Here is a 14314-nt window from a genome sequence, read left to right on the forward strand (position 1 = left end):
ACCGCGCCCGCTCTCCTCCCCTCTCCCCTTCCCTGGCGGCTCACGTCCCTCCCTCCCTCCCCCCCGTCCTCTCCCCCACGGGTGGTCTCCCCCTTCTCCCACCCCCACGGGTGCAGCCTCCGCGCCCCTCTCCCTCACGGGGCTCTCTCTTACCCTCCCCTCCGCGGCCATCCGCCGCCCCGCAGTTTCCCGCCAAATCCCGGCCGCCCCCTCAGGCGAGCCGAGCCCGACCCCCTCTCCGCCGCTCCAGGTGCCGCGGGCCTCGGAGCAGCAGCAGGAGAAGGAGCAGGAGGAGCCGCTGCTGCGGGACAACCCCCGCCGGTTCGTCATTTTCCCTATCCAGTATCACGACATCTGGCAGATGTACAAGAAGGCCGAGGCCTCTTTCTGGACGGCGGAGGAGGTGAGGTGGCGGTGGTGGGGTGTCTGGGGGCAGCCCGGGGCTCTGCGGTGGACCTCATACCCAGAACCCTCATCTATGTGGTTATTTCACCGTTGCCTCTCTGCAATGTTTTAGGTGGATCTTTCCAAAGACCTCCAGCACTGGGAGTCCCTGAAGCCTGAGGAGAAGTACTTCATTTCTCACGTCCTCGCCTTCTTTGCCGCCAGCGATGGCATCGTCAATGAAAACTTGGTACGTGTGTAGAAACGGCCCTGACAGAAACATCGCTTTGCAAAGATAACCAGATAACTCTGCTCCTGACACGCTTGCTGGCTGATCCAGCTTGTTTGTTAGATCATGTCGTGTTGCAGCACTACAGCATGTAAAGCTGTTTTAAGCTAATTAGCAAATTGGGGTTGCTTTTGTAATCCACAAGTTTGCTCATGCCCCACGTTGCGCTGGGCGTTGCCTCCCAGTAATGCTGGGCTGGGTCAGAGCCCCTCTTCTGTTCCTGCCCTCTCCGTGCTCGTCTTACTAGGGGAGGATAAGTAAAACTAAAAAAAATTCCCATTTCTCTTGGCATCAAAGAATAACTCACACCTTGGAGCTGTAAGAGACTATGGCTCCTTGTATTGGTGTTAATAATCCACATGTCTGGGATTAATATGAAGAGGATGCTGTGGGTTGAGCAAGAACTGTTATAGACAGCTCAATGCCTCTGATCTGCAAGTTATATATGCTTTTGCAAACACTCATTTATTTCCTCTAGGTGGCGCGGGTCAGTCAAGAAGTGCAAGTCACAGAAGCTCGTTGTTTCTATGGCTTCCAGATTGCCATGGAAAACATACATTCAGAAATGTACAGTCTTCTTATTGACACCTACATCAAAGATCCTAAAGAGAGGTTTGTATTGCCTGGTGATGAAAAGTTCAAAACTCAAAATTTTAAGAGCTGGGATTTAAATGATGCGTATCAGTCACTCTCTAACTTAAAGCTAATTTTAGGATTTAAATTAGATTTATATGAAATACCACTGCTGCTTAAGAGCAGCTTTACTTCAGAATATCTTTCTCTTCTGAAGTGTATGAGCAAGGACTTGCTTAAATTAAAAGTGAAACTGAAACCATTTAATACTGAAATAAAGGAATGAAACTATGTAAAAGATGGAGCAGTCAAATAAGGGGAGTATATTAAATTACAGTAAGCGCTTATATGGAGGACCCCTGCACCTAGTAGAAAGCTGTGTAGGAAAGTTTCTCTGAGAATATCACTTTTATTAAAATGTCATCTCTAAAACCCAGTGCATTTAGTTAACAGCCAGCATTTTACATAGCATGTGCTGCCCTCACTTGACTATTTTTCTTGGGGAGAGGATAGCATGTTGCATTTGCTGAAAAGTGTTTTTTGGTCTTAATTGAAAATAAAATCAAAGTGTAAAATTTTCATAATAAGATCAATCAATTCAAGAATGGTATCTTAAAACTAAATGCTGGGTTTTGAGCTGTCTGGACTGAGTTATTCTGGTGTTTGTCAGACCAACACCCTGTTGAGAGAAATGTCATATGGTATTGCAGTGCTATTTGCAATCTAGATATATTTAATTGCTGCTACTTTGTAGAAAGCTGACAGTGTAATTTTTACTCTAAGATGTTGAATTCCAGTAAAAGTTTAAGGAAGGACTGCTTATATGAGAGCCCCGGTGCATTGCCACTGGGCAGTGGAGGCTGGTTGATCTGTAGCTTTGAAAGCCTCATTAGAGTACATCCCTTGATGAAACCGTACTCTTGGTATTGCCATGGGAATTAATGTGACCTGGCGTTCATACGATGGGTAAGCGATGAAAAGATAGTTGATGGGTACAAATAGAGCTACACTGGCGCAAAATAAGATGCGGAAGGAGACTTCATTATTAGGGTGAAGGTGTAGGGCACTTATAAGTGAACAGTGCTGTGAATGCTTATTGCACTAGTCGTGCTGAGGTCTGATACTAATAAGTTTTATCTTTCTCAGGGAATTCCTTTTTAATGCTATTGAAACGTTACCATGTGTTAAAAAGAAGGCTGACTGGGCCATGTGCTGGATTGGGGACAAGAAAGCAACATATGGTGAGTACATCTATTGGATGCAAAGTGAAATTCCTTCCCTAAAAAAGACGGAGGAACCACCATTTGTCCAGACTTCACAGTTTACGGGGATTATTGTTGTCACAGGGGGGAGTACGTGCTCTCCAGTGTAAGACTTCTAGAGATGAAGAAAATAATTTTCATCTTGCAAATGAGCTACTGACATGAATCTGGGTAAAACTGCTGGCAGTTTGAATAACGGTAGCTCATGTGGCAATCTTTGCATGCCTGGCTATATGATCAAATTGCTGTCACGTGTCGGAACTGAACTGGCCATCTGTCTCCAGCAGACATGTACAGTTGGAGGCTGTAGCTTCTGATTCTTGATGTCTTAATTCAAAGGTGAGATGAGATGGTACAGATCATCGTTTCACTAACATAAAGCATGCTTCATGGCCAAAGTTCCCTACTTAATCAAAGATGAGCAGACACTGACTTAAATCAGCTGCTAAAATGACTGCTCTTTTTCAGTGTGTAATCTTTGAAAGAGGATGGTGCTGATGGTTAACCTGGGGGAAGGAGCCTTGGCTTCAGCTGCTTAGTAGCTACTCTATAATTAGTTTTTATTTCTCATGTTTAAAAGTTTTGCTTGCTGACTAGAAGCCTTTGCAGCAATAGTTTTTAAGGACAGGGTATAGCACACTTAAGCAGGAACTTCTTCATTCTCCTTGGAGGATGCAGCTCACTGGTCTATTCACAACTTCTGGGTATTAATTCTTTAAGTTTTCTGTGTGATACTACTATAAATCTTTTCTTAACAGGAGAACGTGTAGTAGCTTTTGCAGCAGTGGAAGGAATCTTCTTTTCTGGCTCTTTTGCATCAATTTTTTGGCTGAAGAAAAGAGGATTAATGCCTGGACTCACTTTTTCTAACGAACTCATCAGTAGAGATGAGGTATGAATCAAACTCTGGCAGTTAAGATGGTAATGTGCCACAGTAGCTCAAAGTAATGATATGTGATTGGAGCCTATATTTTAAACCAGCAGTATGTTTAGAAACAGGCAGTCTATAAAGCTCACTAAAGTGTGTAAAGATGTGTCATTGTGGATCTTACAGTAGAGAATGAATGAACTTAGCATTTTACTTCCTTTAAAGTAGTTTAATGAAGTTACTCTTGCACTCAGCATACCTTGCCACTTGGAGCGAGCGCAGCTGGTGTTGGCTGAACTCACTTATGCCTCCTCCTGGGTAGGCAGAAAGTTGTCAGCAGAGAACACTAACATGGCATGTGCAAAGACGGTGCCTAGATATTGGGCTTATTTATTCTGTGCCACTGATTTGAGTGGCTCTGTTAGATCGGTTTTCCTGAAATAAATTTCTGAAACTTCTTTGCAGGGCTTGCACTGTGATTTTGCCTGCCTCATGTTCAAGCACTTGATACACAAGCCATCAGAGGAAAGAGTAAAGGAAATAATCATGAATGCTGTTCTCATAGAACAGGTAATTGTCTGCTCCTTGTTTAGGAACTTGATTGCCATTAAACAGAAAACTGGGGAGCTGTTGGGTATAAAATTAACCCAGATGGTACAGACTGAATACTGGTTTCTGTACATAAAGTGCTTTTATTATCTGCAGGAATTCTTGACGGAGGCACTGCCTGTAAAGCTGATTGGCATGAACTGCACTTTAATGAAACAGTACATAGAGTTTGTAGCAGACCGGCTTATGTTGGAACTGGGATTTAAAAAGGTAAGGCTATAATACCCTGAATCTTTCATGGGAACAGATAATATTCATTTCCTCCAGAAACCCAAATTTTAAAGTTGTTGCAGCAATATTGGTATAACTTGTAAAACCATTGAGCAGTCCTGCTGCTGGATCCTGTTTGCAGACCCACAGAAGGAAAAGCAAAAAGGTTCTGTGGAAAAGCAGCTATGTAAGAGTTGCTGTGCTTCTGTCTACTGCAGCCAAAAGACAGGAACAAATACAGTGGAGAAGGCTTGGGGCAGAGATGGTGGTGTTTTTTTTGGTTTGCTAGCGAGTAAGCCTGCTGATGTAGAGAAGGCTTGGGGCAGAGATGGTGGTTTTCTTGTTTGCTAGCGAGTAAGCCTGCTGATGTTGTCATTAGACTCCTTCCAGCTGATCTCAAATGCCCTCATGTATTCAAGATGTGAGCACCTGCAGTGACTATTGAATTACCTTTGCGTTTCAGATATACAAAGTGGAGAATCCTTTTGACTTCATGGAAAACATCTCTCTGGAAGGCAAGACCAATTTCTTTGAGAAGCGAGTAGGTGAATATCAGAGGATGGGAGTCATGTCAAAGCCCACAGACAACTCTTTCACCCTGGATGCGGAATTTTAAATGAACTGAGACAACACAAGTTAATGCGTATGCTCCCCAGTTTACAGGGAAACATTAAATATATTGAGTCACAGTGTGACTTGATTCCTGTACTACAATCCCACTCTTGAAAAGTGTGGTGATACTGGTACATTTCAAGAGGCTAGTGTAGCTCCAGCAGTAAAATCCCTTTTTATTAGACTTTGCCAATGCTGTTAATTCATAGAATGTGTAGCTGTATCTCTGACAACAAATGCTGCTCCATTTTGTGAAAGATACGGGCGCCTTCTGCAAGACGGGAGGTTATGGGCAGTGACCACTAGTTTCTGCTGTTCTCACTGTAAACAAAGGAGCAGTTTAAAAATTCTAGTCTTAGATTTGCTGAATACTCTGCAGGAAACTCTGGAGGCAACTACATGACCTCACTGCTTACTTAGCAGGTTTTAAGTTTACCTTTTTTAATATCGTTTTAATAGTTGTACACAAACCTGGCACTTTAATGTTTAAAATAAAGAACTGTTTTGTAATACTCAACGATGGTAAAATGCAAGTCTAATTAGACTTTTGCAACCTAACTGTTTGTGACTTGTGCTTCTTTCTGGGTATGTAACTTAAAAATGGTGCTGTGGATCAAACTTGATTTTGAAATCTATGGAAGAACAGGAAGAAACTTGGCATGGAAGGTGAAGTTGGGTATTCTGGGTACTGAAAAATAACATACAGCTGGCTTCTGGACTTGATTGCTTTTTTTTTCTTTAACATCTGTAACAGTATTTCATATAACAGTAATAAAGAGCTGGTTGGATTCAGCGTTGTACTGGCTTCGGTGCTCCAATGGGCAAATGTGTTAATTTCCTGAATTACAGGCTTTCCCAGGAAAGGCAAGTTCTGCAGGAAATAGCTGCTTAGTCATGTGGTTGGTAGATGTCAAGTGAAATTGGTATGCTTAGCTCCGACTTTCAGCTTGACTGCAGTAAAGGCACGGCGTTTCAGGGTGGCTTCAGCTAATTCAGGTCGGAGCAGTGTTCCTAGCTTCTGCATCATGCGGTTAAATTTTGGGTTCAACACATAACAGTAGTGAAAAAGTATGCTGTGCTGTTACTCCACACTAAACCTGGAGCAACAGGAATGAGTGTGTTTAACATAACCTTGGTGAGGGTGTGTGGTCTGCGAAGGAGTTCCTATGGTCTCAGATGAGAGCTCCTGCAAATGATCTGCGGTGAGATTCAACAACAATAGGATAGGCTGAAATTAGCCACAGCCTCAATGTACAAAAAGGAGTTTATTCCATGATCCAATTTAATACCTGACTAACAAGGGCTGTCCTGCAAGTCTGCCTTTCTTCCGCAAGTGTAGTTGATACGGAAAATAAGCTTACAGAACTTAAGCATTTCCTTGAAGGAAAGAATGCTGGAGTTTGCTGCTTTTTCCTAAAGTATTCCCTCTTGGAGTAATATATATATGGTGCTTCTTTGAGAGATGCTGCCTTGGTATAAAATTATTCAGCTTGTTCGTCTTCGCTCTTGATTTGTGCTGAAGGTGATGGTGTGTGACTATTCTTCTTCTGGGTCTGTGACACTAGCAGGATGCCTGTGTTTCCAAGCCCATCCTAGGGAGAAAAAACCATAAATAACTAAAAAATCCCAAGCCTCAAAATCTGGAATTCAAAGTAGAAGATACAAGGCTGTTAGCAGATGGCTCTCTAATGCACCACTGATGTTGATGACGGGTCAGTGACTGTAATGGTCTGAGAAGAATGTATTAGGAACTGGAATTAGGGGTGAGTTGGATAGCCAGACACATCATTTTGAAGCGCAAACTTAATGCTTGTTTTGCAAGTTAGGCAGGTATCTGGCTAAATATCAGCATTTTGTTCTCAGCAAATTGGGCTTTGTGCTTTTTCTTGGCTTCTTTTAGCAAAGCTTTGATTAAATTAAGTCTGATATGAGGCACCAGAATTCGTGGTGTAGGACTGTTGTTTACAGCATAAATCAGACAGTAATAATGTACTGAGATCAGTTTAGACTGAAGGCTGATTTAGCAGCATTCAGTTCATATTCAAATCTGTTAATTTGTATACCTTAGTAATGTAGAAAAAGGGTAAGACTTCTCTAATCTATAAGTAGGTTCTAGCTGTATTACAGCTCTCTCTTCCCACTTGATGCTTAGCATGTGCCAAGGATCAATACACGGAGATGGCTAGGGCAGAAAGCTTTAATTTGTTAGCTTTAATCCTGGGAGATGTGAACTGGAACTGTATTTTTGACATAATACAGAAGGATTGCTTGGAATGGATGTGTGATGGCCGAGTAATTACTTGTAATGACAGGCAGGAAGAATGTCCCTTTTAGCCAAGCATTGCTCTTAGAGGGTAATAGATAGTGTAGAAATGGATGTGTTAGAGACAGATTAGGTAGGAATTAAAAGTAATTCAACAAGAGAATGAGACTTGCTGTGGTTGGTATTAATCTTGTCCTGGTACCACTGACATCTAAATGCCTACCTAGTTTTGGTTTATGTACTTGCTATGATGCAAATCAGTTTTTAATGCATACTCTGGAGAAAAGCTATGCATCTGCTCACACCTATTTTAGTTCCCAGTTCTCACAAAGATTTAAATGTTTTGCTGTTGCTTAGTTTGTGTAAATCATGTCCAAGTCTTGATCAAATACTTACTGAAAATGGATTGCTTTCCAATTTGACCGAGATGCCAGTTGTTTTGACACTCGATCCTCTTCAGCACTGAGGAAGTAACAATCTTTTATTTCTTTCCAAAGAATAAACCAATACTCTGAAAAATAAGTTTCAATAAAAAATAAAACTGACCCTTTGGAATATGTTTTGGAAGGGAGTCTGGAGAACCAGGAGAGATTTGAAGCAGAGTGATGAAAGTGCTGATTTTCTTTATCCCCATATGAATCAGAACAGCTGTCTGGTAGGGGTTCTGGCACAGCAACTGCCGCAAGTGCAAAGCGATTAGGCTAGGAAAGGGGAAAAAACCCACACAACTAAGGGATAAGTAAAACTGGGTATATTTGGTGGTGCAATACTCTGATGCCTGGCGTTAATTTATGCAGAACTGATCCCTAGCTATCCCCCGTGGGTTTTTTATTGCTGTTGAAATTAATGGCTTTTAGTAGCAGCAGAAAAAAATGGAAGAACAGTAACCTCAAGCATAATTTCTCTTGTTATATTTATTTCCTACTGTAATTTGTTAATAAATTGCGTGGGTTCAGGTAAGAAAGCTTCTATAACTCTCATTGACACACTTTCCCTTCAGGTTAGGTGTCAAACATTGAAAACCTTAGGCGATGTGGAGGAGGAAGAGCAGCTGCCTGATGTCAGCCCTGTCCTCGGGAAGCAACTGCAATGTTAGAGTGAAATGACAAAAAGAAAATCCCCAGATTTCTCAAACTTCCTGGAGCGATTACATCCGTTTTTGCCCTGAAGAGGCCAGAGAACAGAAGCAGCTGCTCATGCCCGCAGCAGGGCACAGCCAGCCCGCCAATCTGAAGGTGTAACTCCAGTCTGGTGCCATCCCTGAAGGGGTAACCGCTTCCTCCCCACCGGTCAATAATCAGAAACTTTGCCGGGCAGAAAGCGGTAAATGATGAGAGTTGAGCTCATTCCCAGCCTGCTTTCCACAGCCGGCCGCGGCTCTTTTTATTTTAAGCTGTTGATTCCCTCTGGGTGCTTTGGCTTCTCTCTTTGTGCGTAATGAATGATGAGAAGTAAATGCTTTCATCAGGAAAGGTCTAAGAGTTATGGAGAGTCCCGTGTCCCGTTTGCTGATGGACAGCTGTTTTTTTGCTAGGTATTCTTCCCCAGGGAGAGTTACTGAGCTCCTATGATCCGCACAGCACAGACAGTTCTTTGGTTTCTGTGGTAAAACAGCCTTTACATGAAGGGTGGCTGAAAGATTAAGCCAACAGGGAAAAGAAGTCTGATACGTTTCGGATCCTTGTGTCAGAGAGTGGTTTTACTTTTAAAGTTATGCCCAACTGATCTTTGAAGTAGTGATAATATTGCCCCTTCCTGAGCCTGCAGAGAAATGAGGGGAAAGATTTTTATCCCTTTAAAGTCTATCATGGAGTTCAGTGATGAGATCTTATTGACATCATCAACCAGCGGAAAAGCGGTAGTGTTTGGGCATCTGTCCGTAGATGTAGCTGTGGGATGAAGAAGGAACACCAGTCTTCAGTCGCACGTCTGGGTCTTACTGGTGCACCGTTGGGTATCAGCTGAGAAACCTGTGTTGCCACCATTGTCCAGAGGATTAACCAAGCAAACAGCAAATCCCTGGGCATTGACTGGCCACCAGAGCTGTGCCTTTGGCTCCTGACTTTAGGCCTCTTCCACACCACTCTGCGCTTCTGAATCTGCTGGAGAAGAGGGTTTGAAGGCGAGAGCTTCAGGATCCAGAAAAATGGGTTGTGTTAAAGCCCTCCCTGCTGTGGGTGCTCATCCTCTTACTGCAAGTACAAATTCTGATATGCATCGGGGTGAAGGAATTTAAAATTAATACGTTTTCTTCCTTCCGCTGCTAGTAATTTATTTTTTTTTCACAAGTTCCAATATATGGAGAAAAATACTTTAGCGGAATGGTTTTGCAATTCTTTCTAATAACCAAATCCCTCTTCTGCTTTTTCCCTAGCTATAATACAGTGTGTAGTTCATGCCACAGGCAACATTGCTTTGTTCATCAGACGAAGATTACAGCGAATTACTGGGAGATGCTTAAGCTATACAGCACTTGGGAGCACCTGCCCGATGCTGAACACTTGAGTTGAGGTTTTTCTTTTGGCCTAAGGGTGAAGACTCCAGTGTTAGAGACACACTGGCGCTTCTGAGACGCAGACTGGGGGAAAAAAAGCATCCCAGACCAGTTTCTGCTATCAATTACGGGTAAGTAATTTGTTTCCAAGTATTGTAGGATTTGTCTTAAAGTAGGAAGGGGAGAGTCTGCAGTTCTTAGGTGTCCAAAGCTTGTGAGTGCTGAGCTTCCAAAAAAAAGGTCTTGAGCTGTGTGTTTCTCTTCTCTTTGTGATTAGGGGGTGCAGCTGCTCCTGTTACAGCCTCATATTGTGGAGTGCTGCTGATACAATCCAGGATGGCTTGTGTGGTCTTTGCTCCACCTTGGCTCAGGCCTAGCAGTGCAGTAGAGTTTGTTTGGTTTTGCTTGGTTTTCATTTTAACAAGGATCTAGCAAATGGATTATCAGGTAACTAAGCCAGTCTGCTAAATCAGTCATTTAAAAACTGAGGCATCTGGCCCTGAGGAAGATGCTTGAAGGTATTTTTTGCAGATGGACAAGTCTTTAGGCAAACCACTTTTTGCAGTGTAAGTACGTCCAGGATACGTTCCCAAAGAACGTGTACCTCCACGTCCCTGTCTCCACAGGTGCTGCTTGGGCTAGAGCACCAGAGGAGGACAGTGGGGTGACTCTCTTCCATTCATTTCAAAGCCCTGCTTGATGGTCCTCTGCATCTTTCACCACGTACGCAGCACTTTATTTCATATTTTGCTGGCCTCCTCTGACACCTTTAGCCACATTGCCAGGAGTTTTTCCTATCGTTCTCCTAGGTAGGAAGCTGCCCACCTTGCCTGTCCTTTTACTATGCTCCTGGATGCTCTCCGAGGTGTTACCCCGACAGCCTAGTTCAGAGGCAGCCACAAGGTCATGTAAATCCAGGTCAGGCAACAGCAAACACCAAGCCCTGCTTTGCCTGTGTCACCAGCATCCTTCCCCTGCCTTGTGCCCTGCTCTGCTGCCAGGGACAGCAGCCAGTCCACCTTGCGACCGGCGTTGGCCAAAGCTTTCCTGCTTCCCTTGGAAAGATGCTGCCTCATTAAAAGGAAAATATTTTGTCAGAATATCTCTCTGAAATACTCAACTGGCAAAATCCCGATGTGATTCAAAATCCAGATGAAGCATTTGGCTTCGGCAGTGTTTCTTGTGGTGACTTTATCGCTTCCTTTGTGCTCTTTTGTGTAATGATTTTGTTTTGATGTGATCCAGGAGCTTTCAGTGAATGTGTTTGTGTCAGTGCTTCAGAATGGATCTCCATCCTCCCAGCCCTGGATCTCTGCTCTGGGAGACATTGAAATGTGTTTTCCCAATTCAGGACACAAATAAACGGCAGCCCTGAGTTGCCACCTGCTTTAGTTTAATCTCAGTTCTGTAAGTAGCAGAGAATATGCTGACACCTGCATTCCCATGTACCTCTGTCTCTCCTTGGTATTGAATGGAATGATTTCTCTCTTTGAATTTATATTCATGGGTGATGTTAACATGACCGCCCCCAAAATAAAACCCGACACTCCCAAAATAAACCCCAAACCCCCTACATTGCTCTGCTTTAAAAGTTAAGATTCAGGGGACAGCAGTGACTTGGCAGAGAAGCTGTGGAGCACCGAGCAGGCATTAGATGAACGCGAGAGGCAGGATTTTGCGGCAGGGAGTGTATTAGAAATGAGCGCTTCGCAACAGAGAAGTGTTAGCTGGGCCAAGTGGTCACTGTTCTGGCTGTAAATTTCTGTGATGCCACTTAAATGCAATCTCAGCTATAAGGAGGACTAAAATGTAATTCACTCGTAAAAGGAATGGAAATATTAATTGTATATTGGATTCTGTAATAACTTTAAGCAGAACACATTGTAGCTTTATTGAAGGCTTAGCGATAACTTTGCTGTTTCAATTACTGCTTCTGAAAACTGTATCTCATTCTACTGATATAACTATTACAGTTGCTCTTGATAGTACTGTGTGTATGTGCAGATATACAGACCTCGGAAAAGTTACTCTGATCTGGGTTTATTTCCATGTGTGAAATAAGACTGGCAAACATTGGGCAGCCTAACAGGATTATTTTTTAATACACATTTTCATAAAATTGTTATCCCTTGTCAAATTGAAAAGCTATTTACTATGCTAAGTAGGCTAATTTTATGGTAAATTTTTAATCTTGCCACCTTTCCATTATTTAGCTGTGATACTGCATTTCCCACTACTAAATCCCCAGGATTATATATGAAATAGTAGGATGGCTGGGTTGCATTTAAATTAATTAAAGCAAAAATGTTTCAAATAAAATGTTAAATATTGCTGTGTAGATATTCAAGAAGCAGATGCAATTTCACCACTAATATCCCCAAATAACACATGCAAAACCAGACTAAGACACATTTAAATATGCATATACACTGAAGCGTAGCTCTTCAGGCTCCCCAGGGGGGAATGAATTTTGTGTGGCTTAGGGAAAATTGTTCGTGACGGAGTAATTTTCCCTAAAGGAGTCATTTAGGAACGGGCTTTCCAAAAATTATCATCAGGCGCGCAGTGCCGGTGGTTGCGTTGAGGTGGGCAGGCAATGTCGGGCTGGCAGGGCACTGCTGTACCCTTGAGGTGGCACGTCTGGTTCTGGAGGAGGTCTCCAGGTAGATGGGTCAGATAGGGGCTCCATCCCCTCCTCTTGCCTGTACGCACAGCGTTTCTCCGCTAGCTCAAAACTTATTTCTCTTTAGGTTAGGCCTCTGCCATCTAAAAGCTGATTTTGGAGGGATTTGTGCCAGATCGCCTGTTACCTCTGGCAAGCACTACATCTGGCTGTCACCAGGGGGGCTCCTTGGTAAAGAAAGCAACAGCTGCTCCAGCAGTTCAGGTGAGGATGCCAAGCACTGGTGCTGTGTGAAGTGCCAGGTGACTGTCACATCTGGGGGGAACGCCGGGCTGCCGGGGCTTTCCCTCCCCAGGTGAGTGTGAGTATGGTTGCTACTCGTTTGCTTACTGAGTGCAGGATGAGAGGTAACACGTGCAAATCCTGCTCTGCGCAAGATTTTGTGGCGGACCTTCTCCCTCAGCGTGGTACGGGCTGCGGGGTTTTTCGGGGGAGCTGCCTGTTCTTGCAGCATGGGTGTTCCTCATGCAACCTCCAAGACATGGCACTACATTGGAGGGCATCACATGTGCGTTATCCACCGTGCAACAGGACAGCTGGGGATGGAACTGGTTTTCTTGTAGGTGTGCCACGTGTTTTTAGTGAATGCCAGAGCTCTGTTAGTGCTCTCGCACCCGCTGCTCTGGGTGCCCTTTCTGGACTGTGCTGAGTTCTTTTTTGGGATACTGGGGCCATAGCAAACAAGCAGTATAGCTGCAGTAGAGAGAGACGTCTCAGGATGCAACCACACAGGGAGAGATGTTAGTGTCTGTTAATCTTGACTTCTTCCTTCAGGAATCAGGGTCATGTCTCCTTCCAGCCTTCAGCAGATAAAAACGGTCCAAGCGGAAAGGTGGATTTAATGGAGTGGATGGGAGGGTGTGATGAGGCGAGAGCAGAGAGCGGCTCTTTGTTTTGTCCTGCAAATCCTCTAATTGGGGTTTGTTCTCAGCTCAGGGTAGTGTCAGTCCAGGAATAATTTATATGAGGTGCAATCACAAAGTGAATTGAGGATGAGGTGTTAAAGGTGGATTTAGCTGGTCTGAACATTGGCACGTGTCCTCCCTCTGCTGCTGAACAAAGCACTAGCTGATATTTAACCCAGGTGGAAGGTGGTTCTTGTTTCCAGTAGCTTCATCTGAAGGGCGCATCAGACGTGCTGAGAAAACCATGTATTGCTGTGCTGGTAGTTCATTTAAAAGGGACTGTGCTATAAACTGAGATGTCACATCTTCTGAACAACTGCAGGGGCTTCCCTATGGTTTGGTTACCGGGTGGCTTGAGGACCAAGCCAGTGTTCACACAGGTGCTGGCATGGGATGATGACAGAGATGTGGCTGCCAGCAAGGGATGGAGCCAGCTGCAGACAGGTGCCCAACCTCAGCTCTTCCTGCTGCAGTTCCCCCACACCCAGGCACAGCAGCATCTCCCTCTGAAGGTGGCTTGTACCTACACCCATGCAGGAAAAGTTTTCCAGTAGCCAGCAAGAAAGTTTCCCCTGGCTTAGCTGAGCCCTTTAAACCATTTTATTTGGGGTCGGTTGTGCCCTGCTTATTGCATATTAAAGACATAAAAAGTTTGTCTTGCATCCTACACATGCAAACGGGCAAAATCCAGCTAAAAGTGCCATGGTAACAGGCTGAAGCAACTCAGTGTTCAGTGATGCAGGTGCTGCACCTGCCCTAGGTAACCGCTGTGCTTTGACAAAGCATGGGGTCGTGAGTCTCGTTCTAAATATTTGCCAGAAAGTTTGCTCGGGAATGGTGAATATTATGACACAGGGTAGCTAAAAATAGAGCTCTCGCTGGTAATTTTTCGGGTTTTGGTTTCACAGCGTGAGATGTGATTTTTCAGAAGAGCTGTACATCTGTGTTCCCCCTCTCTCCCCTTCCCCCAGTTCAATCAAAACATCTTTGCAAATCAGGCCTTTTGTGCCTCCCAAAATCAAGATCTTAAATAGAAGACAGAGTGATGGGGACAAAAAACAGGCCTTGAAGTCATACTGGCAAGGGTACTATTATGTGGGCTGTTACGCCCTGTGCTTCATCTTAGAGTTTGCTGAAGGGAGATTGGAAAGGATGTCTCACC

The 14314-nt window shown here is 43.9% G+C and overlaps 1 protein-coding gene across 1 annotated transcript; it reads left to right on the top strand.

Moving 5' to 3' along the window:
• Window positions 1-289: 289 nt before the first annotated feature.
• RRM2 (ribonucleotide reductase M2) lies at window positions 290-5020 on the top strand. Its single transcript, XM_009893258.1, has 8 exons — window positions 290-403; window positions 518-634; window positions 1152-1285; window positions 2393-2487; window positions 3267-3400; window positions 3842-3946; window positions 4082-4195; window positions 4659-5020. The coding sequence occupies exons 1-8, from the start codon at window positions 362-364 to the stop codon at window positions 4809-4811; spliced, it is 894 nt and encodes a 297-aa protein (XP_009891560.1). The 5' UTR covers window positions 290-361; the 3' UTR covers window positions 4812-5020.
• Window positions 5021-14314: the final 9294 nt, after the last annotated feature.

This window comes from Charadrius vociferus, unplaced genomic scaffold (assembly GCF_000708025.1).
Source record: "Charadrius vociferus isolate BGI_N301 unplaced genomic scaffold, ASM70802v2 scaffold269, whole genome shotgun sequence".
NCBI classification, from domain to species: Eukaryota; Metazoa; Chordata; class Aves; order Charadriiformes; family Charadriidae; genus Charadrius; species Charadrius vociferus.